This window comes from Dreissena polymorpha, chromosome 10, assembly GCF_020536995.1.
Source record: "Dreissena polymorpha isolate Duluth1 chromosome 10, UMN_Dpol_1.0, whole genome shotgun sequence".
NCBI lineage: Eukaryota > Metazoa > Mollusca > Bivalvia > Myida > Dreissenidae > Dreissena > Dreissena polymorpha.
This window is the reverse complement of record NC_068364.1, coordinates 26,259,198-26,284,658: the sequence shown is the minus strand read 5'-3', so window position 1 is coordinate 26,284,658 and position 25,461 is coordinate 26,259,198. Positions and strand designations below refer to the sequence as shown.

At 32.8% G+C, this 25,461-nt stretch overlaps 1 protein-coding gene and 1 long non-coding RNA gene across 2 annotated transcripts in view; both read left to right on the top strand.

Moving 5' to 3' along the window:
- LOC127848997 (uncharacterized) overlaps positions 1-25,461 on the top strand; it is a 142,150-nt gene that overhangs the window by 56,682 nt on the left and 60,007 nt on the right. Inside the window, exon 6 of the mRNA XM_052381724.1 lies at positions 23,044-23,242. Coding sequence (XP_052237684.1) covers positions 23,044-23,242 — 199 coding nt within the window. The remainder of the gene's footprint in view (positions 1-23,043; positions 23,243-25,461) is intronic.
- LOC127847321 (uncharacterized) lies at positions 10,464-14,661 on the top strand. Its single transcript, XR_008033921.1, has 6 exons — positions 10,464-10,965; positions 11,221-11,389; positions 11,546-11,744; positions 12,081-12,163; positions 12,587-12,669; positions 13,725-14,661. It is a non-coding gene; the product is annotated as an uncharacterized LOC127847321 (long non-coding RNA).

Below are 25,461 nucleotides of genomic sequence, written 5' to 3'. Positions count from 1 at the left end.
TGTCATGACAAGGATAATCACCTTAGCGACCATCTTGCCTACAATGACAAGAAATAGAATGTATTTTTATTTATTTATTATTATTTATTTTATTTTTTATTTTAGTTTACTTGCGATTGCGCTTATTTGTTGTTTTGATAGATTTATTTATATAAAATTGTTTTATTAAAGCTTCTGAGGTATCTTCTTCATCTGCCTATGTATTTTTATATGTCTTATTAGCCCATTTGACTAAATATTGTCGTTTATTATCCTTTACTCTTTTAAAAAAAAAATTTCTACTCTATACCATTTTTTTTATTAGTTTTTGGTATAGTGTTGTTTACGTCGTTAAGTGTTATTCGCTTGTCTGTATGGGTATTGCTGTTGTGTATTAATTGTTGAGTCATTTGTAATTAATGGATCGTTACTTGCGGTGTTATTGCTGTCAACTGTGTCGTGAAATAAATTGTTTTGTTTTTCTCTAAAATCATCAGTATTTATAAACCTCCGTAATCTAATTATATTAAAAGGAACCTTTAATACTTTGTTTTGAGTGTCTTTCTCGTAATATATATGTGCCATTGTTTAATATTTAAGTTATGTAATATAATGGCTCTGAAAATTTTCTAAATAGTTTTCTAGGTCTATTCAAAGGAACTTTTTCTTTTTTAATGCAGACTTGATCTCCCAAATTTAACGGCCGGATGATTGTTTTATGATCATAGTGTTTCTTCATAGTTTTCCTTGAATTATCTATATTGTCTTTGGTTATTTGCCAAACGATCATAAACCTTTCTTTCAGCTCATTAATGTAAGATTCTATTGATGGATTAATTTTCTTTTCTGGGCAAAGTTCTGAAATAATTGGTTTTATCATGTGTCTGCCAAAAAGAACATAGTAAGGTGAGAAGTTTGTTGTGTCGGAACAAACATAATTATAAGCAATTTGTTCACTTGATAATTTATCGGGCCATTCGTTTTCTGACTTTAAAGTTGTACGTAATATATTAAGTAATGTGGAATGGACTCGTTCTACTGCTTCATTGGACTTCGGATGAAAGCTGCTAGTACGATGTCTTTGAATTTGAAAGAATTTGTATAATACGTCAATTATCCCACTTAAAAAGTTGTGTCCTCTATCACTTGTAATATGTTTTGGGGGTCCGAAAATTGCAAATACTTTATGATATAGTTGTTCGGCAATTTCTACTTTACTTTGAGATTTTAAAGGAAGGAACATAGCAAATTTTGAAAATGTGCAAATGACACTTAAAACGTATTTGCAACCTTTAGTCTCTTTGCCGACAGTTATTACATCTATGTGAAGCATTTCAAATGGTTCACTTGCGATGAAATGTTGTTGCAAAGTGTGCGGTTTAAAATTGTTATCTCCTTAAAATATTTGACATTTTTTGCATGATTGGACATCGTTTTTATTGTCAGGTAATTGTCCCTCTTTTAAAAACATATAAATAACCCCGAAATCTTTTGAAATAGATTGCAAAAAAGCTTATGTTTATTTTATTACCCATTTTCTCTGCTGTTCGGTCATTGACTTCTGGTATGTTACCCGCACATGTTATTTTTACCTGATTTAATGTGTCTGGGGTTAATTTGTCTGGTGTTGTCTGAGGATTTATTTCTGGGTTAATGATTTGTGTTGATACGTATTTTTGAGGAGAAATTGGAATGGAATGACCCAAGTTATCTAATTTACCTTTTGTCTCAGAAATGGTTTTGTTGCCACCTGTTGAATTTTGGAAAACACTTTATCCTGATTGGTTCTTGTTCCTGAAAACGCCATTGTTGTTGTTCCTGGATATTAGGGCTGAAGTCTGAAGAATTGGTATTTTTATGAGTTTTATTGTGTTGCCTTGTGATAACATTAACGTAGTGTTCTCTCGGTTCTGGGGTAACGCTATTTTCATTCTGAAATAGATTTTTATGTCTGTTAAGATCATGTCCGTAGTTTCTTGCCTTTTAATTTTATGATCTATTCTGCTTTAAAAATCACTTGGGTTATTCTTACCCGCGCGATAAATAATTTCATGGTCGTAATTGTCTAATTCCAGTGCCCAACGATACAGTCGGTCATTTGTATTCTTTGCTGTATGTTAATATATTAGTGCTTTATTATCTGTAACAATTTTAACGTGCGTGATTGAAATGTACACTCTACATTCTTTTAAGGCATACATTATTACTTATAATTCTAGTTCACTTTTGGTGTATCTTTTTTCTGTGTCATTTAGTGATCGACCTCCGTATAAAATTACATGATGGTGATTGGGTTTACTTTCCTGACATAAAATAAAGTCTACTGCTGATAAACTTGCGTCTGTATATATTGTAAATTCTTTCTTAAAATCAGGTAATCTCAATATTGGTTTTGACATGAGTGCAGTTTTTAAAGTTTTGAAACTTTTGTTTGTTCTTCGGTCCATTTGAATATTGTATCATTTTTAAGAAGCCTATTTAAAGGTGCGACAATATGTGAATAACCGTTAATATTTTTTTTTAAAGAAATTAGTCATTCCGAGGAAACTTTTGAGTGATTTCTGGTTGTTGGGTATTTAAAAAGCTTTGATAATTTTTAATTTATCAGGGTCCATTTGAATTGTGTTTCCTTCGAAAACCGTGCCTAGAAATGTTATATTCTTGTGTGCAAAATGACTCTTTTTGAGGTTAATCACTAATCCTGCATCTTTTAATTTGCTGAGAACTTGTTTTAGTTCTTTTATATGGGTTTCATATTGTCACTCATTAAGAGACAATCATCGAGGAAAAATAATAAGTTTTTAAAAGTGAATTTTTGCAATACTTTTGATAAATATATTGACCAATAATATGGGCTGGAAGAAAGGCCAAAAGAGACCACGTTAAACTGAAAACAACGCCCTGTTGGTGAATTAAAAGCAGTATATTTTTTAGAATCTTCCGCCAGTGGTAAACTAAGAAATGCCTGTTTAATGTAAATTTTAGTAAAAACAGTTGTTTTTTCTTATTAGTACAATTGGGCAACTCCAAATTTAGGTTGATGGACTTATAATCTTTTTGTCAAGCATTTTTTGTTATTCATCTTCGATAATTTATCGTGTACGTGGGTTTACGGGATAGGGTCTTGAAAGAATGGGAATCGAACCCGGTGCTAATTCAATATAACACTCGAAATCTTTTACTGTGCCAACATCTGTTTCTGTGTCACTAAATATATCTTGAATTTGTTGTAAAACTTCAAAATGTTCGTTGTTATTGGCATAATCTTTCCTTATTTTACTTTTTAGTAATGTTTCCTTGTTGTTTAAATTTTCTGTGGTAGTATTTCTATTTCCATCGTTTATATTATTTAATTCGTAAACCTTCGTCATATCTAGGATGTAAATGGATGCTAATATGTCGTATTTATTAAATATCTTTTCACAATTAGACTCATTATAAATTGGAAATTGGATAATTGTATTGTTGTTGTTAGCAATGCAAAAATCGACGCCCATGATATTGTTTTCATCCGTAATATGCAAATTTGTATTCATGAATTTTTCGCCTAAAACTAGTGGTATTTTGTTTGAATGAATTCGCTTTAATCTTTAATTTTTATTTGTCTGAATGCAATTTATTTGTTTCCTAGAGAAATCGGATACACATTTTGTATGACATGTATTTAGTTCCATGGTATTTGTTTTAAAATTTAAATTCGCTTTGTATTGTTTGAAAAAGTCTATCCCTAAAAATACATTATGTGTTAATTCTGGGACTATGAGGAAATCATGATTAAACATTATGTTACCAATTATCATGGGTAAGTTTTTTACTTTCGATGCGTGATAAGTTTTTTTCGGATACGGCTGTCTTAATCTGAATGTGTGAAATGATGCATTCCTGTCGGTCGTCATTTGTTGTATTGAAAAATTTCTCGCTAATAACGGACAAGGAAGAACCTGTATCTAGGATAATTTTCGTGTTAATATTTGCAACTTTACCTGTACAGAAATTTTGAATGAATGCGAAAAACGACTTTTAATGCCAAATTTTTAGTGTGTTTTTTTTTTAGATTGTTTAACTTGATTTTTCTTTGGTTTTTATGTCAGATTTTATTTATTTAATTTCTTCTAATAAAGATTGAAATTTGGTATCGATTGAATTTACTGAAAATGAAGTTGTCATATCACAGAGTTAACAATATTTTGATAATTCCGATAATGAACTTGGTTCTTTTGATATAACATCCTTTTTAAGCCCCCGGATCGATAGATCGGGGGTATATTGTTTTTGGCCTGTCTGTCTGTCTGTCATTCCGTCATTCCGTCATTCTGTCATTCTGTCATCAAAACTTGAACCTAACATTAAAGTTTTGCAATAACTTTTGAAATATTAAACATAGCAACTTGATATTTGGCATACATGTGTATTTCACGGAGCTGCACATTTTGAGTGGTGAAAGGTCAAGGTCAAGGTTATCCTTCAATGTCAGAGGTAAAAAAAACACAGAAGACTTTAACCTACATTAACGTTTTGCAATAACTTTTGAAATTTTGAACATAGCAACTCGATATTTGGTATGCATGTGCTTCTCATGGATCTGCACATTTTGGAGTGGTGAAAGGTCAAAGTCAAGGTCATCCTTCAAGGTCAAAGGTTAAAAAAGCGGTGCATTAGGGGGCATTGTGTTAATGACAAACACATCTCTTGTTAATATTGTTGCTCAGTCCATTCGTCATAAACTAATAAGTACTTTTTCGTCTAAGCCTTGAATGTCAGTGGAAATTTTTTTATCCTCTCGCAATGTAATCGTCACATGATTCCGTATCTTTTTGTTTAATAGCGATTAAATTAAAATCTAATTCTTTGGTTTGAAAACGTTCTGCGAAGGCTTTTTTGAGTTCCTCATAATCTGATTTTATATTTTCTGACAAATTATTATAGAATGCATCTGCTCTGTCGCTTAGATAGAAAAATAAAAAGTAAAATATTTGTAAATTCGTTTCTTTCAATATCATTCATTATACAAAATTTCTCAAATTTTGTCAGAAAAGCTGGGAGACTATCATACTCTTTACCCATAAAGCATGCTAGCTTAATAATATTAGATCTAAACATTCTACCTGTTGTTGACGGCTTCCTTCGGATACCGGTAGCTGTCGGAAAAGTCGTCACGGGTTTGATATGGCTCTCTGGCGCCGATGGGGTTAAACGTTTGAATCTGACCTCTACCGATTCTCTGGGGAGCGTCTGCCGACACAAGTCAATATTGTCACTATTAGATTGTGTGATTGTTGTTGGATTATTTAATAAAAATATTGTTGCCGTTATATGATCCAAAATAATGGTCTCGCGAAAGAATAGGAAGTTGGTCGTTTGTCGGAGATGGGTCCTCGGATCGTCGGTGAAAACCGCCTTAGGGTGGTGGTTCGAATCTGGTGTTGGGGAACAGGTCCGTTGTTGTTGGTTCGAATGTTGGATCTGCCCGTCCTTCCTGGCGGCGTGGTTCGGGTAGTGGGTATTGTCGTCCCTCAGTGAGGTGTGGATGGAATGGTGGTATGAACGTTATACTCGTCTGGTCATCTAGTTGGTTGGGTCCCTCCGGTTTCTTATGTCGATATTGGGTATGTTACTGGTTGTTGTTGTTGTTGTTCGTCCGTCGTTGTTTCATCTGATCGTTTTTTATAGGTACGATATGGTTTGGCTGAATATGTTATTCTGCGAACTGTCTTATTGGCATTTAGTTTTCTATGAAAATCTGCTCTTACTTGTTTAGTATGTTGTTTTACACTATTAACGAATTCTTCTGGTGTTTTTAAATAAAGTTTTGACACACTTTTTGATGTCGGCGGCTTATCCGTTTGTGCTGTCGCTTGTTGTGTTGGGGTAGCTGATGGTGTAAGGTTGTCCAGATTAAAAGGTAAATTTGAGTAATCCATTGTAAAACTTCATTGTAGATATTTCTTTATATATTATCATTTTCACACTTTTTTCGATATCCTTTAGAATGTTTAAACTCATCCAAAAACCGTATACTCCACCAAGTTATAACCGTTTCTATTTACTACCGATTATATTTGGTTTCTTACTTGGGATCTTTTGGATATTTTAGGATATTTTAATGTTTACTTCGTGTGTTTAATGTTATTCATAAAATATTATTTCCATTTCCGCGTTAAGCACTAATTATTAAATAGATACTATACTTCTACCGTAATTTTCAGAAACATAGGATTACAATAACTAACAATAATAAGCCTACATTTTAATATTTGTTATATTAGTTTGCAGTTCAGTTATTATACATTCTACACGTAGTAAAATAATACAAACAACAAATTAATATCCAAAATGTAAATTATAATAAGAATCATACCTGTATATATATATATATATATATATATATATATATATATATATATATATATATATATATATATATATATTCCTTGCCTGATGGTTTGATGATAATAATTCAAAACCAAGATCTTGCCAAGGAAGTTCAATTTTAAACAAAGAAATATTATAATATTTTCAAATAATATACATGTGAATCTACATGCACAGTTTATAATAGCATGTCATATAGCATTTGCAATAAAAATACTTCTTCAGTAATTTTCAGAAAGATAGGATTTCAATAACTAACAATATTAAACCTACATTTTAATATTTGTTATATCAGTTTGCAGTCCAGTTATTTAAAATTCTACACAATTCTACAACACTATACATAACGAATATTTCTGTAGAGTTAACAATATAATGCTATTTATTATAACAATACCATCCAAATACAACCAATGCCAGTAATTAACTATAAATTATCGCACGTAATAAAATGATACAAACACCAAATGAATATCCAAAATGTAAATAATTATAAGAATCATACCTGTAAAGCGATACAGAAAATACGGTTTGCGTGAAGCTTAAATACCGATAATAGGGGTGTGATTTCGATCGTGATAGGTCGGCTATCTCCGGACTTCCCGTAAGATAGTTTTCCACAAAAGTGATTACTGGTATTAATCGGTTTCTCCTTTTTTTGGTAAGTTCCTTAGTATGTTTTTCTGGTGAATCAGTGACCAATCAACTGGTATTATAGATTTTTATAATTCCTAGGTGCTGAATAAGTGACATGCGATCAGTTTGGGTACTGTTTTTCCAACCCTGATTTATATTTTTGGAACTGGGGATATGTGTTTTGTTGTACCGAATTCTCTTATAATTATAGGTCTTTAACCGCAAAAGAAATATATGTTTTGTTTCGTTGTTGTTAATAAGAATTTGCTTGCGAAGTATTTTCTTGCTGTAGGTAAAGACAGGTGTAAAACATGTACTTATTTCTTTTGTTCTGGGTAACCATTTGCTATTCTAATATGATTATAATTTATGATAATTATATCCAATAGAAAATAAAATGAACATTACATTTAATATAATACAGTTTATAATTCATGCAATTATATTAATCCATGTAGTCAGTGTTTTTTTTTTAAAGGGATTACAGCATAACCACGGTTGTTTTAACTATCCGTGGTAACATAAATAAGTATGGGTATATTTTGTGATGTTAATTGCGTCTTTAAAGAAGGGTTTATCATAGTTGAAATGTTCAAGAATCCCACATTGTACATAAAGTTTTTAATTTCAATAGTTTCAATGGAATGTTCTTCAAGTAAAATACATAATTTACTGATCTATCTTCACTAATAATAATACATTTTGATTTCTGAGTGTTAACAGCTAGTTTTCACATGCCACAATATTGTGAATTCACATTTAAACAATTTTGAAGATCGTTTGCTGATTCTGCTACGCTTACAGTGTCGACAGCGTACATCAACATACATAGTTTGTAAAAGTTAAAAATATCATTGTCGTGTGAATGAGAATATAATATTAAGCCATCGAATTATCTATTATTTTCAAAATGCGAATGTAGGTCATTCAACCAGAATGAAAATATTAAAAGTCGGTTTCATATCCAGTAGGGATAATACATGTATTTGGTATTAACATTTGGATGAATAATGTATATATGTGGTGTTTACACTTAGTTATTATTCCTGTTTGAAAGGGCGAATCCTATAAAATACTAGTATTGACATGCATGTCTGAATAAATAAACACGATTACACATATCATTGTTGATTATGTCACACTTTCCCTTAAACACTAACATCAGTTCTTACTCCTCAATAGTTGATGTCAGAAGAATGCATTTTATTTGCAATTTCAAACTAGCTAGCACATATTACTTAACGGAGTAGATTCCAAGTCACACATTATATGATATATATATATATGTGTGTGTGTGTGTGTGTGTGTGTGTGTGTGTGTGTGTGTGTGTGTGTGTGTGTGTGTGTGTGTGTGTGTGTGTGTGTGTGTGTGTGTGTGTGGTTGTGTGTGTGTGTGTGTGTGTGTGTGTGTGTGTGTGTGTGTGTGTGTTTGTGTGTGTGTGTGTGTGTGTGTGTGTGTGTGTGTGTGTGTGTGTGTGTGTGTGTGTGTGTGTGTGTGTGTGTGTGAGTTTGTAAAACCTACCAACCGGGGAAAATCGTATGAATACACACCAACAAACCGGGGAACACCTACCAACCGGGGTATTCCCCGGTTGGTTTTAGGCGAAAATCTCTAATCTACGTATATGAAATACCAAACTGTCAATTTAAATTAGAAATCCAACGCCTTCCCCGATTAGCGGATTTGTGGCATGCACAAAATATACACAAATCTTGACCAAATAACAATCGAGTGTGTATCCAGGCTTATAACAGTTCCCCGGTTGCGCTGTTTAAAAATCATACACTCGGTATTTATATCATTAAGTGAAAGCTAGTAAGTTGGAAAATTGGAGTTTCGAGCGAACAAACGCATTAAACTAAGGTAAGTTTTTTAATTATGTTTTAAACTTTCAATTACTATTAAAAGGCGTTTTTATGTAAACGTTAAAGTAATACTGGAAGACGAGTTCTAAAGATCGATTTATATAAATATCATTTGATTACAAAGCTTGTTTTACGGTACATATTTCACGAATATATTTTATAAATATACGTTAAACAAAGTAGAGCTCTAGGCAGTTTTTCGTTAGTTATATATATATATATATATATATATATATATATATATATATATATATATATATATATATATATATATATAGTGGAGCTATCCTACTCACCCCGGCGTCGGCGTTAGCGTGAACGTGAGCGTTGGAATGTTAAAGTTTGCGTACCACCTCAAATATTGTCTATGTCCTTTGACATATTGCTTTTATATTTAGCATACTTCTTTACCAACATGACCCCAATCTATAAACAAGAGCAAACAACTGTAACAAGCATTTTGTAAGAATTATGGCCCCTTTTTCCACTTAAAATATGCTTATTATTGATAAATCTTTGTTAAAGTTTACGTACCACCGCAAAAATTTCTATGTCCCTTGACATATTGCTTTTATATTTTGCATACTTCTTTACCAACATAACCCCAATCGATAAAAAAGAGCAGACAACTGTAACAAGCATTTTGTAAGAGTTATGGCCCGTTTTCCACTTAAAATATGCATATTATTGATAAATCTTTATTAAAGTTTGCGTACCACCTCAAATATTTTCGTTGTTCCTTGACATAAGGTTTCATTTTTTGCATACTTCTTTACCAACAAGACCGAATCTATAAACAAGAGCAGACAACTGTAAAAAGCATTTTGTAAGAATTATGGCCCCTTTTTTCACTTAGAATATGCATATTATTGGTTATTCTATGTTAAAGTTTGCGTACCACCTTAACTATTTTCTTTGTCCCTTGACATATTGCTTTCATATTTTGCATACTTCTTAACCAGCATGACCCCAATCTATAAACAAGAGCAGACTACTGTAAACAACATTTTGTAAGAATTATGGCCCCTTTTTCCACTTAGAATATGCATATTATTAATAATTTTTGTTAAAGTTTGCGTACCACCTCAAATATTTTAATTGTCCCTTGACATGCTGCTTTCATATTTTGCATACTTCCTGACCAACATGACCCCAATCTATAAACAAGAGCAGACAACTGTAACAAGCATTTTGTAAGAATTATGGCCCTTTTTCCACTTAGTAACTTTGAATATGTTGTTAAATTTTTGTTTACATCGACTTTACTTCTAAAGTATCAAGGCTATTGCTTTCAAACTTCAAATACTTTCTTACTATCATGAGAATACTGCACCTGGCAAGTTGAATTTTACCTTGACCTTTGACCTTGAATCTGAAGGTCAAATTAATAAATTGTGATTAAAATGCCATAACTTCTTTATTTTGGATCAGATTTGATTCATACTTTGACAAAACAACACTTACCTGATATAACAAAATGGACTTTACCCAAACCACCCCACACGCCCCACCATAGAAATCCCCCCCCCCAAAAAAAAAAAATTTTTTTTGTTTTCCTAATTATTTTAACATGTTAAAAAATCGCATTTTTTTCTTAAGACCGCCTAACCATCCCACCGAAGCTATTGCTATCAAACTTGAAATACAATCTTATTAGTTTGTTTTATGTCTTTACAAATGTTCAATACATATGTTTTGTGGAAACCTGAACTCAGAATCGTCTATAATGTACCACTTCTATAAAACATAAGCGATCAATATGTTTGGTTTAAACTTATTTATAACGACATAGTAACATATTCACATGTTACATGACATTAACATAGGATCAATATGTTTCAATTATGGTCCTCTTCCAATTAGAATATGACTATAGTACCTTGGCCTTATTGAATATTAACAATTTTCCCATGGTGGCTTACTTTATCCTGTCAAGCACTGGAATAGTCGAGCGCGCTGTCTTCTGACAGCTCTTGTTGTTTTTCTCATCGACATTTCCATTTTAACATTTAGTAGCCAAAAGAGTCCAAGTCCCCTTGATCTCGCAAGAACGTACTGCCAGAATTACGTTGATCACCAGGTTTTGAAGTAAAAACCGTCAATGATGTCATAGGTACAAATATTTTTGTATATGGTTATGTTTAAAGTCGTTTAGAAATTATAAAAGAACATCGTAGCCCCTTTCCATTAAAAAGAAGAAAACAAACATGGACTATTGGGTTACGTAATACTGGGCAGAAGTATGGAAGTAGCATAAAGATTTATTGATTATTTATTAATAAAACACTATTGGCGCCTATATCTAGCCTTCAATTATATGACCAAAATGATTATTAATATAAAATGTCTACAAATATAAATATTTCAGGCGAAGGAGTCTTTGCCACTAAGCCTTTTAAAAAAGGAGACTTTCTTCTCGAATACAAAGGGGATCTGATAACATGAGTAAAACATGCACGGCCATTAGAAAAGGAGTATGAAAAGGAGGGTCAAGGCAGCTTCATTTACTTTTTTTAATTCAGAGATAAATCTTGCTGGTAACTACAAATTATCTTTACTTTGCACATCAAACGTTTAAATCACGCCATTATAAGAAGAATTACCTTTAGTTTTTTCACCATAATAATTAAATATGGCATGCGCGTTATTTTAGTTTAAAGCACCAGAAGCGTTTATTTAAATGTCTTATTCAGCATGGACGCTACCAACGATATATTTCATGAGGGTCGAATGATAAATGATGCCGAAAATGGAGACGCAAAACAAAATTGTGTAATGAAAATAGTTGGAGTCAACCAAACTCCCCATCTATGCACTTTCGCCGACAGAGACATTGCAATTGGCGAGGAACTCCGATATGATTATTGAGTACCAACACTTCCATGGAGAAAGGTACATTCTATTGTAAAGATGTCATCCGTGATGGATTTATCACTGATATTTATCACATTTTAAATTAGCTTTAAATGTCTTTTGAATTATTTTTTTTATAAATAAAGCCAATCAGTTTTATGATTACATTCATGTTCATTCTTGAGTTTTTCATTTTAAATACAGATATCCAAATATCTTTTTGCCGTGAATTAAAATGTTTAATCATTGAACGTCGTCAAGCTCTACTTTAATGCGGTCTGTCTGATAATGTGTATTAATGGTTTCATAACTAACGATCTTTCTAACACTGACTAGATTATGTGTAATACCAATTTTTATTGTTGTTTTGAATAGGCAACACGATGACTACTAGATCTACGGACAGTCAGGAACCAGGACAAACAACATACATACACACGGACGAAGTCGATGAGACGGTTGGTAATATTTCGCAAGGTCGAAGCTACTAAGGCGTATTTTCTGGTTGGTTTTGTCTTCAGTGAAATGGGCGTAATTTTGCCTTACTAAGGCGTATTTTCTGGTTAAATACCTTTTAGCCGTGAATTTAAATGGTTTATCATTGAACGTCGTCAAGCTCTACTTGTAATGCGTTCTGTCTGATAATGTGTATTTGTTTTTTGCATTTTCAGAAATGTACGGAACAAAAAAATGTATGTTTCACAGTGATTTTGTTATTACTTCACATGCTTAAATACATATTATGAACATCATGAAATTATTGTAATTGTTGTACAAGGAATTAATGCCAATGTGTTGTACTAAATGGTTTCATGAATAACGAACTTTTTAACTCTGACTAAATTATGAGTTATACCATTTTTTATTGTTGTTTTGAAAAGGCAACACAATGACTACTAGATCTACGGACAGCCAGGAACCAGGACAAACAACATCCGTACACACGGAAGAAGTCGATGAGACGGTTTGTTATATTTCACTATGTCGAAGCTACTAAGGCGTATTTTCTGGTTTGGTTTAGTCTTCAGTGAAATGGGCGTAATTTTGCCCTAAATTATATTGTGCCAATATTTATTACGGGTGATGCTAATTGGTAGTTGGGCTTAACATAACACGTACGTCGATGATCATTATATTAACATGTTATAGCACACGTTATGCGAATTTTAAAAGAATTAAATATTGTTTACCAGTTGTAGTGACTATAAACTACTTGTCTTTCAAAATCTTCATATACACAAAGAATTTTGAATTTACACCTGTCAATGAAACTGGTGAGCATGTGTATTAACCACTGTAGTCTATAAACATCGACTTCATCATAATCACAAAAACGTTAACTATCGCTTATCCAAGAAGTGTAATATCATTAATTTTAATTTTCAGTATAAGACTTATACGCTGCCAATTACTGTGTATGAATCTCTGAGATTTTAGGAAATTTAACTTGCGTGTTACATATGGACATTGGTTGATATTTTATCTTAACGACAAAAAAACAATAGCGTCTACTCGATATTTTGCTATACGATACATTCTGACATGGGTCAGAAAAGATAGTTCATTTTATACCCACCACCGCACAATACATAAAGGATTTACCGTGAACCACAGTCCGTTCACCAGTTCTTTTTTCTTCCAACACATTTGTCCAGAGAAGTACAATACCTTTCATTTAACCGTGCATACATTTTGTCTTTTTAGTATCTGTAAAAAATATTCATTGTATACTTTTTCGAACTTTGATAACATGTTTGGAACAACCTGGTATATGTTATGACATGCTACGTCGGTGTACTCAGCCAATCTTTAAAAAAAGTAATTGTTTGCTTCATTAGGCAAAATAATGTTTCCAAATTTGTCGTGTGACATCGATGTCATTATCAGGTGCCGTAAGTACCTGGACGCTTTTGTCGTAATTTTGCTATGAAAAATTGTACTGAAGTATATATATTTAATATGAATATCTTACACATGGCAGTTAGCGACGTCATATGGTGTTTTATTATCCATGTACAGAAAAGGGTACTTCAAATACTAGGAGAACAAAACAAGCAGCCAAAAAGCAATGGAGTGAAAACGAAAAAGGAGCTGTTCACAGACAGGTTGATCGTTTTTTGATAATGGGTAAATAACCAGGGCAAAACGAAATACTTGCATGTTTTGAAAGTGAGAATGACCTTCACAACAGAAGTTGGAAAAATGTCAAAGACTTTTGCAGAAATTTAATTGAAACAAAAAAGCGACGGGGACTTTTAACTTAAAAAAAAATTACACATATAATGCACGTTGAGGAGAATACGTTAAAGGATGAAGTTGCCACATGTGTTTTGTGTGTTTTCTTGTTCTATATACGCTTTTTGAAAACGATATATGTGTGCTTATTGTATTTGAATGTTTTATTAATACGGTTCAGTCAAAAACGATATTTGTTCATAATCATATCGCCGAAAAAATTAGGATTGGTATATAGTTCGGCAAAAGAGTGTTTCTTTGTACTTTCTATTACGAGTTTCTACGAGTTACTCACTATACAAGTTATTTTTTACCCTAAACTTGGTGAATATGAATGAATATAGCAAACATGATAACAAATCAATCTAGAAGGCTAAACGTTCAGAGAAGGCACACAAAAATTCAGTCGGATAAATGGAAACAAACATTTTGTTCAAGTATAACAAACAAACACTTTTAGATGTAATAAGATAAATGTAAATAACATAAAAAAACTACTGCTAAACTACTGCTACAATATGAAGAATACAAATGAACATTTTGTCAATTTTACAAAATTTGTTTTGAATGGCAGGTGTCTGACTTGCAGTTGAGTACTTGAAAGTTATTTTAAAGTAAAAATTTACCAAAATGTAAATTATTGCGTAAATATCGCACTAGAATTGATTAAATAGTTGTTAAATATTACAATAATTTCCTTCACAGATTTTTGTGCATTTGTTTTGCGTGTAGATATTCACATTAACTATCAATTCACATATTTGCTTTGTGTATATAATTGGTTTGTTTATATGTTTTTCATATCAAAATTGCTTGATCTACAAAAATTCGCGAGGAGTTATGCATTTTTCCCATGTTTTTAATTGAAGTTTATAATTCAACGACGACGAAAATTACTAAGATGCCAAATTTAGTTATGTTTTGTCTCATTTATGGTTAAAGATCAATTCACATACCCATATCCCAGACTAAGATATTGTTAAAACAATTTATCGCGTTTGCGACTGACCTCTTTTATGCATTTTAACACAAGCTATTTACTTGTTTTTTTGAATACTCTTCATAAACACACTTGAACAAGCTGTAGACCTAGAACAAAACATATTTGAAACATATATTTATATGTGATATGTAAATGCATGCACAAAGCTAATAATTAATCATGTGTATACACTTTGCGATATGATGCTATGTCGGTTGTTTTAAGTGATTAATCATTATGTTAACCATGTTATCTGCCATCTGGAATGTAATTAAGTGTTTTGACATGTATGCGAAATTGATCTTGTTCGATTTGGTGCTGTATATTCAGAATTGAGTCACACTGTTAAAATTTTCCTGTTGGTACATATTATTTTTAAGTTGGCACCAACAAGGGTCTAACAATTGATCCACATGTGCACTCCCAGTACGTATATATACTATAATGTAAGTGATTTAAAATAATATTAAACTACGTGTTTGATAAGTGTTTGCTTTGGTTCACATTTAATTATAAGTGTTTTTATATAATGATAATGCTGTCAAAGTCAGCGGTGATTATACGTGTATAACAACATTAATTATAACTTTTATATTGTTTTCAACAAATAATATATGGATGACACATCGGCATAACTTTTCAGTGCTTAAAATACACTCTTTCTATTATATTTTATGCAAAAATTAGGTTCATAAGTTGGTTTACATAAAGGTAGTTTGAACAAAATACGTGAATTCAAATCTTAAAATAAGGTGTTTGGTTTGCAAGGGAAAACAAAGCGATTGCCAGAGACTATTTTCCTTAAAATATAATCTGTTATTTCGACAGGTAGAATTAAATGTAAGTTCATTATTAACGTTAACCCGTTTTGGGCATTCTCTACTCAAACAAGTGCATACATACTGTATTTTTTTAATACAGCACATGTGTAATGGTATCACAGTTGTAGAATTGGAACACATATATTATAACAATAAATACTGATCATTATTCAGATTGACCTACCGCCGTTGACTAAGTCATTGGCGCATCAAAATGCATTGTTATCAAGTCGTTTTGCTAGTTTACTAAACTATTTAGTTTCTCAGGCCTCGCCACATTCGTTGTGAAACGTTCATGATTGTTTAAAGTTACAGATAATATTATTTTTGAAAATGCAATAAATGTATTTAAGACAATTTAAGTGAAGTGGAAGTTGCCATGCGTGTGGATGAATTTTCTGATGTTTACCTGTTTCAGGGGATTAATCGCATGAGTTATTTTATAATGTCAGAGTAAGGACAAAGTAAATTTACACTACTCAATCTACATGCATATGGGCAGTTCTACTTTTAGGATAAAAAACTTCATAGTACGTGAAAATCGTGAATGCTTTTTTCTGATGGAAAAAAGGAATTAAACAAATAAGCCGCCTCCCCCTCTCCTTCATTCGGTTTGACAAATAGCGTGGCCTGAAAAAAAAATAAACATTATTTTTTAGTTTTAAGAACGAATTGTATTCATTTGTTGATTAATTGCACCATGATTGTTATGGTATAATGCAGCACTTGCATGCTTGTAGTCGGCTTATAGCTAATGAAGTCATAAATGTATTGTTTGATTCGCGTTATGTCTCTTATGCTTATTTTGATGTGAATAATATTTGAGTCAATCAAATATGGCATTTTTGTATAACTTATATAAGGTCATATGATAAACATATTTAATTTAAATATTGTTTCATACATATTCTTTTCAATTTTTGTACTTACTTAAATATTATCCATGAACGTGCACGCCATTGTCCTATTAACAACGGTACCATGATTAACTAAATTACCCCTGTTGGTAAACGCAAATTCCCCGTTGGACATTATTGAAGTTCCACGGTGATACCGCGCTTATGTTCCTCTCTTGGTTAACACAATTCCCCTGTTGGCACACATTAAAGTTCCACGGTTGGTACGCACATAGTACCCCTGTTGGTATACACCGTTCCCCAGTTGGAACACATTAAAGTGCCACAGTTGGAACGCACTAAGTTCCCCTGTTGGTATACACCATTCCCCTGTTGGTACACATTGAAGTTCCACAGTTGGTACGCACTTAGTACCCCTGTTGGTATACACCGTTCCCCAGTTGGCACACATCGCAGTTCCTCATTTGGTACGCACATAATTCCCCGGTATGCATGTAAAATTTTCTTTGATTTATTACCCTATTTATCATAATTTTTATGTCAAAATCGTATTTTAGGCTCGAAACTTGTCTTTTCTTTATCACTTTCAGCTTTCTAGAATATGTGGAAATGGTGGTCCCCGGTTGGTAGGTTTAGAACACATTTCCCCGGTTGGAAGGTTTTACAAGTATGTGTGTGTGTGTGTGTGTGTGTGTGTGTGTGTGTGTGTGTGTGTGTGTGTGTGTGTGTGTGTGTGTGTGTGTGTGTGTGTGTGTGTGTGTGCGGGTGTGTGTGTGTGTGTGTGTGTGTGTGTGTGTGTGTGTGTGTGTGTGTGTGTGTGTGTGTGTGTGTGTGTGTGTGTGTGTGTGTGTGTGTGTGTGTGTGTGTGTGTGTGTGTGTGTGTGTGTGTGTGTGGTGTGTGTGTGTGTGTGTGTGTGTGTGTGTGTGTGTGTGTGTGTGTGTGTGTGTGTGTGTGTGTGTGTGTGTGTGTGTGTGTGTGTGTGTGTGTGTTTGTGCGCGTGTGTGTGTGTGTGTGTGTCTAAATATGTTTATTAGGTTATTAGAAGTTTTTCCTCATTTTTGTTTAAAATCTATTTTTGAACATTTGAACTCATCTTTCTGCTCACATATACGAATCTCAAATTCAGTATGGCTTTTCTGGCAAAGCGGGAAGGGTACCCTTGATTTTAAAGCAGCCACTTTTCATTTTCACTGGTGACTCACATTGGTTTCTTTTTTTCATTCAAGCAGTCATTGTAGATGATTTCTATTTTCAAAGATTCTGATTTTCTTTTGCCTATGTTGTACATTTTTTTTAAATGCTTGTTACTAGAGATTGCATTTTTTATCGTTTTTCGAAGGATGACGACATCTCTTGTCTGTTTATATTTTCTGTATTCCTTTTATCACATGTTATAAACTATCATATAGTATAAATACATATTTAAAATGTAGTTTGTTGAATAGTTATATCAATAAGGGTGAAACATGTAAAAATATTGATCATCAAAAATGGGGGTTAACAACTTAACATGGCAAAACAAAATGTACGGTGAACTGTATATAAACTTCAATTATCAATGCAGAATACCGCAACACTAAGACATATGCGCAGAAAAAAAGAGATTATCGAAATATCCCAGTATAATGCTCATTATAAAGAAGTTAAACTCCAGCTGCTGGAGTAGTATTGAATTATTACTATAAACAATTAGTCGGTCCTTTATTTAAGGCAAGAAACCGATTGCTCACACAGTACAAAACAGCACATTACAGCACAATACAAAACAACATATACACAAATAAGAATAAAGCTGGGGTCACCGCCTTGGAACGGTCAATGCAAAGCATTGGGGGTTTAAATCGGTTTTGGATCGCTCAACCTCACACTCGGCCCAGCAATATTCATAATACATTTAAGTGTAAATGAAATTTAACCTCATAGCATTGTTACTCAAATTAAACAATAATAAAAGGGAATTAAAACGCATTCAATTTAATTACCATTTAATTACTCAATGGTATTGAAGATACCAGAGCAACAGAATTACAACTTTTTGAGGAACGATGTAATGAAACTATGAACAAGTGTAAACTACATTCCTTCTTTATAGAAAAAGATTTAAAAATAGAGCATCATGAAGTTTATATTTCAGATCATCATCGCACAAATACAGGAAGAAGCAGCAATAATAGGTGTACAAGTTCCATATTACATTGCTTGGTTGTTTATGTACTGCAAAACAAAATAATCAAACAAGAAACGACTGTTACAGAGAGAATTTTTTTTTATAAACCCAATGACATATGCATGTTGATTACAACTGGGAAAGTTGGTCGTATGACGTCAAAAAATGTATGTACCCAGGAAGAGAGAATATGACGTAATTGACAAGCGAATACACAATGACGTGAACAAAATCCAAGGGCAGTACTGTAAAGTAAAAATAAAAAATATTAATGGGGCGGTACTGCACAATTGAGCTACAAATAAAACAAGTTTAGGTGATTAAATATTAAGAATCAAATGTATAAAAATTGTAATTCCATTTAAGCGACATTATTGGAATCAAACAGTATATAGGTGTTTTGACAACTGACGACAGCAATGATTTGATGTTAGATGTGAGTCTAAATGTAGCTTTCAAGCAGATTTGTGCAAACGACACAAAGACAAAATTATGCTCAAATGTGAAAAAATGCCCATAATATCATTAATGATTCCAAATTTTAAGAGAAGAAAGATATAGTGAATCAGAAACCATCAAGCACGTGTTTTATGTACATCAGCATCACATCCTTTTGATAACAACGAGTTAATAAAAGTAATAAGGATTAATATGAACATTTTCTTCAACATTTTTTAGTTTGCGGACACGCTTAAAAACATCTCCATAAAATGATGGATAGGAAATTCCATTATTTTAATGCCATTTTAAAGAAACATTATATTTTTAAATTAAATCACCATACTTTGAGTGAAATCTAGCGAATTTACTTCTTAGGTTATGATACAAAAAGCCTTGTTTAAGCAATTTCTTTGTCAATATAAGATTTCGATCATTAAAATCTTTAATACATAAACATGCTCTGGCATTACGTACCAACTGCGAAATATAAATACCATAGGAAGGACCTTTAGGGATATTGTCTAAGAACGGAAAATTCCCAATTTCAATGTTAAAGTCGACCCGTTTGTCGTATAAACGAGTTTTAATCATAATATTATTAATATTTAGATGTTAGTCTAAATACGCAGCGTCTGTATTTGATTGAGACGATCTATTTAAGACTAGTTCGTTTGGGTAGATTTTGTGAATATATTGTATAAATAATGGATTATCTAAATTAAGTATGTCATCAATGTACCTACTAGTAAGGTTAAAACATTGAATCAAATCTACTTCTTTAGCTATAGATAATTCTAACATAAATTCGCTTTCATCACAATATAAAAAAGATCAGCTATAAGTGGCGCACAATTAGTACCCACAGGAACGCCAATAATTTGTTTGAAAATTTTACCATTAAATTCAACAAACAAGTTATCCAGAAGGAAAGTAAGTGCTGCACAAAAGTCAAGACCAGTCCAAATGATGTTTTACTACCTTAAAAGTTCAATTTAAACCCATCTATTTCTAGATCATCATTATCGTCAGTATTGTTCACTGCAAACCAATATTATCAAAATTGCATAGAAATGAATCAAACTATGGACACTTTTATTATGATCTCAGTCCGCAAACATTTAACGAGAGAAATTGTAATCCTCGCACACAACTGCTATCTGTTCCGTGTTTTATGTTGTGTAAAGAAGATTTGTTCTCCCTGAGCGTCCTATTGCACGTTTCAGCTGGGAAAAGTGCGTTTAACTTGGCTCGATTTGCTGGAGGATCTCATGCTGCTGTACAGGGGCGGTGGAAGAAAATGAATCACAATATTGCTCCCGATGCCGTTTTACTTATATTTCGTCCAGAGGGGATGGGGGTGAACGTTGAATTAGTTGTCTGCGCCCTTGCGGCGTTTCTACTTTGTCACTGCTTATAATTTCACATATGGTTTTATTGAAAAAATCAGCAGCCACTTTCGCTTGTTGTTTCCATGACGTAAATGATATTGGCTGAGTTTAGGTTGTTAATATGTTCCTGAGCTGTTTGCGATCTTGGCGTCGGTGCCTCAAGCGACCTTGTGCCCAAATGGTTAGCCTTGTTTCCTATGTACTGGTTATCACGCACCAAGTGGCACTTCAACGTATTTTAAGAGTCACGTTTGTATTGTTTCATGATTGACAGTAATCCTCGTCGGCGTTTCTCTTTCTCTGGCGTAAACTTTTTTATTTATATTACAGCCTGACTTTTTTATTAACAAGGATACCCACTCTTCGAATCTTTTCACGATCACTGTAATTTTCAGAGTTTTGAGTTTAAAGTGATATTATGGGAATTTGTCACTGTTGAATTGAGTTGAAAAGAATTAACAGGTCAAAGGAATTCGTTACAAAGTGGTAACTGACAATTATCTACAACTCATCTTGCTACCAGTTGTTTATATAGAGAATAATAAGGTTAGTGTTGATTATAGATCAGGTTAATCATGCGAGGCTTAGAAAGCAAAACAGCACGAGCCTTGACAAGAGTCGGTATTACTCACTGTGCATATTGGTACTCCAACGAAAATAAGATTGTATCTCATTTTACGCCACCGTAGGTGAGTTAAATTCTCTTGGATTATCGTGTTTACATTGTCGAATGTTGATATTTGCATCTCGATTTAATAATTTTAAATTTGAGTTCCGACAGTGTTTTGATGTATTTATTTTTTGTGAATGGAAATCGTCCGCAATATCACTCAATGACTGACAGCTTGCTTCGATTTAGTTTAGTCGTGAATTAATGAATGCATTTTCTTCTGGCCACGCCTCCCCATTCACTTAGACAAGAGGCAATTCGTTTGGTATTATATCAAGTTGGGATACATGATTTCCTTTGGAATGAAAACAAGAATACATCCTCTGTATCAGCGATATTGAAGCGGCATGGCAGTGATGATTCGTGAGCACATGCAGTATATCCTATGAGTACTGCTTGCAACAAGCCAAGCAGTGGTTCCGTTTCCGATAATTGGCGAACTCAAACACGTCTTTCTTAACGCCCGCACCGCCCAATCACCGCTTCTAAATAAAAATCTTCGCACTTTATTAGGTATCGGTCTTATAAATTTGACAATAATATATTAGCACTGGTATTTCCGACTTGAATACCAATAACAGTCGGAAGAAAACGTGTCGATCAATTGTAATAGTGAGTTAACAACTTTCTCCATGCTGTGGCCTTAAAGTGTTTGGTTCAGACCGATTAGCGACCATCTGAAGTAAGTTGTACGTTATACGTACGTTTAACGAACGGTACTCATCGAATCTGCGATCAAGGCGAAATAAAATTAGAGCCGTACGTAAGATACACCTTTTCGATACAACTCCCAACACACGTTTAATTTCATTTCGAACGAACACGGTTATGACAATGGCTTTAGACAGTATTTAATAAATTACCCCACTTTAATCAGCAAAAGGGTGAGAGCATCCGTACAATAAAGTTAATGAACATAACCTTTACTTTCCAGAATGTAAATAAGGTTTTAACTTTTTTAAATTGTGTTATAATAATTTTTGCAAAATCCGAATATACATGTATGGTTTAAATATATACTTTGTATTTACTATAATTTAAAATACCTTGACATTAATAAAAAACGAACAACAATAATACTAAAAATAAAAAGAATACATTAAAAATTAATATTTGTTCTATTTAAGTGCCACTTTGAATATAATGTATTTGTATTACTTTCTTCTTTAACACTTCATTTGCTATGAACTATTCATTTGATTGCACTTATGATGACAATAAATAAACGACACACGTGTATCGTAAAATTATTGCTATTTCAAAACGACTTCTTTAAATTTCATACGATGTCGAATTGATATTTAATGTTGCCGTGTTTGTGTATTTGAGGTACTTTTTCCGGTAAAATATATTGACTTACATAGCGGTGTATTAAATTGTAGTACGGCGTTGTAATGTTGCATTTTCCACGAAATTATTGTGCAGTTGGACGATATTCATTCTTGAAATACCCCTTACTAGCCAATTTATTAAATACTCTCTATAAATTGAAATCTACACCTGTATAAACTTCGCACCAATCAATGCAATAATGCAAGCGTATCGCCATTTACGTGTTGTTTAAAAAAATGAAAAATATATTATCGTAGACGTTAGATTTTAAGCTGCTTTTGTTAGTATTGCTTTTGTTGTAATTGATATCCGTTTGAGTTAGAGTAGAAGTTGTGGATGACTATGCTCAGTATAGCGTTGTTGTTACTGTATATTTATTTTCACTGGCAAATTGCTTTAATTTTGCAAATAATAAAAAAAAAATTCTTTAAACATTCTATTGAGGTGGACGTTGAACCCAGCTTCATTGACCAAAGTTAATGTTCAACGTGACGGCAACACCACGACTAGTCCTTTAACTGGTGATGTTCATGGCAATTCAAGCTCTCCTCACTTTGATGTTGGCGCCTTGGTGCAGATCAGAAATGAACCGGCGACCTGGAATCCTATATGTGATTTCAAAAAGGAAAACTATACAGAGGCGGTGAGTTAACATTTGAAAAAAGTAACATCTTCTCAATTATATCAATTAATTAAAACATAAATAATAAATGTACACAAAAGCAGGTGTTTTGAAAAATAGACATGATTCGCAGATATTATGTTCCTATGTTCGAGGGCGATAACATCGGAACGACACAACGTTGGTTAATGCAGCAATAACCAACACAATGCCGTAAATAATTTAGATTTTATCACGAATTTATGTAAATGTAACTTGCCTATATAATATAAAACCTTTTTAAATCTATACTTCGCCTTTATTGCTGCAATAAAAAAGATACACAGACCCGTTACCTTTAGGGCTCGAACGCTTGAAACATTTCTACTGGTCGGATCGTAGGGTCTAAATTAAAGCAAAAAACGTAGAATTTCGAGTCATTTCGGGTAATACGTTTATTTTAAACATAAAACTGCTTTTTATAACGCGTTTCCTTTAGCGCATTAATATATCCGAAACTAATTATTTAATCTACTAGAAGAAGTAGTCACGGCCGTTAATCACGCGCGCCACCTCTTTTTTCATATGCATTAAAAAATAAGCCAATGCAACTTCCGAGGTAGCGCTCAGGCCCGAATGTTTTGAAATTTAACGGAAAATCTTTATTGGTGCAATAATTTCTTCGTTGCTAGTGATTATACAATAAGTCGTAAATTGTTTCCACCTATCTGTATTCGAAAACTTTCTTTATTCCATGTTGACTTTTTGATATTTTTTTTTATCCGCACATGTTAACTAAATTTAACTCCTAAATTAAATTCTGCAACAATCGCTCTTATTTCCTAGATTTCTGCATGTCATCTGATTTAATTATATAATTGGGGAATATTAAAAAGCTAACACAACAACAGTATTACCGACCTACTTTCCCTAGTTTTGGAGATGATAGTGGACTTCGTAATGTTAATTTACCACCGCTACTTTCAAAGTTAGTGTACATGTCGACTATCTTAAAAATATATACATTTCTTGCTTAACTTACCTACTAATCTTACCCTTAACGGCATAGAACTGTTTTTTTATAATTTTATCGGCTGCGTGAAACTATGACTACAGTTCTTAAAAAAAACAACTTCGCTGTTAGATTGGCAGGTTTCCTGGAACATGTTCATCTATTATGAAATCTGCTTACTCACGTTAATATGCTTTGGGGCTCATGTGAGCGTTGTCATGGCTTTTGCTCTCGTGTAGTTTATAATTACAGTCCAAGAACGTTCGTACACATCTGAAGAGTATTTAGCTTCAGGCGATCGTTAGTAGATGAAAGTTTGGCGGCTTTAACAAAATATAGAAGATCATGGCTATGTGTCCATGTTTTCCAAGGTTAATAGATAAAAGGTCTACACTTGTCTCAACTAAACATTACGACATTTAAGTTAATTAAGTATTAAGTTAATAAATGAGCATCAAATAGAGAAGCCGACCTGAACACAATTGATACTCCGAACTACAGTGTTATGTGTTATCATTAATTGCATTTCAATTTACATGTAATGAGTAAATACATACATATTGTAAACATGTATTCGTTTTAATAAACGGTTACATTACTATAAATTATTTCGATCTATACTAAGTGAAGTAAAACCGAACGTAATTATATATGTTTACATCCTTTGTTTAAATCCTCGTCATCCTATGACACAAAATCCGTCGAAGACATAGTGAAGAAACACAGAAAAGTGACTAAATAACTTGATCGATATGGTAATTATCGGAGAATGGCACAGTATACGGGTCTGACGATTTCTAGATGGTAATGTTATTTATAATTGGTAAAATTGTGCATTGAATTTAGTGGTAATTAAAGAGAACAAAGACCATATACAGCCGATTATATACAGATCATATACAGACCGAGAATAGATTCTCTCCATAAGAAAAAAAAAATTCAAAGCTTTATTCAAATTATACTACAGGTTAATGGCATTCAGATTGATCAAATTAAAACACTGCAATAAAAATGAAAAACAAAAATCTAATTAAAACAACCTATAATTAGTTGTTTGTTGTAAGATTCTGATCGCTCCTTTATCTTATTACAAAGGCCAACTTTAAATACCGGAAATAAAACTATGCGGCATGTGATGACTTGTCCCCTACCAGTGAAACCGGAGGGGACTTTTGGTTTGCGCTCTGTCCGTCAGTTAGTCTGTCAGTCCGTCACACTTTTTTGGATCATGCGATAACTTTGAAAGTTT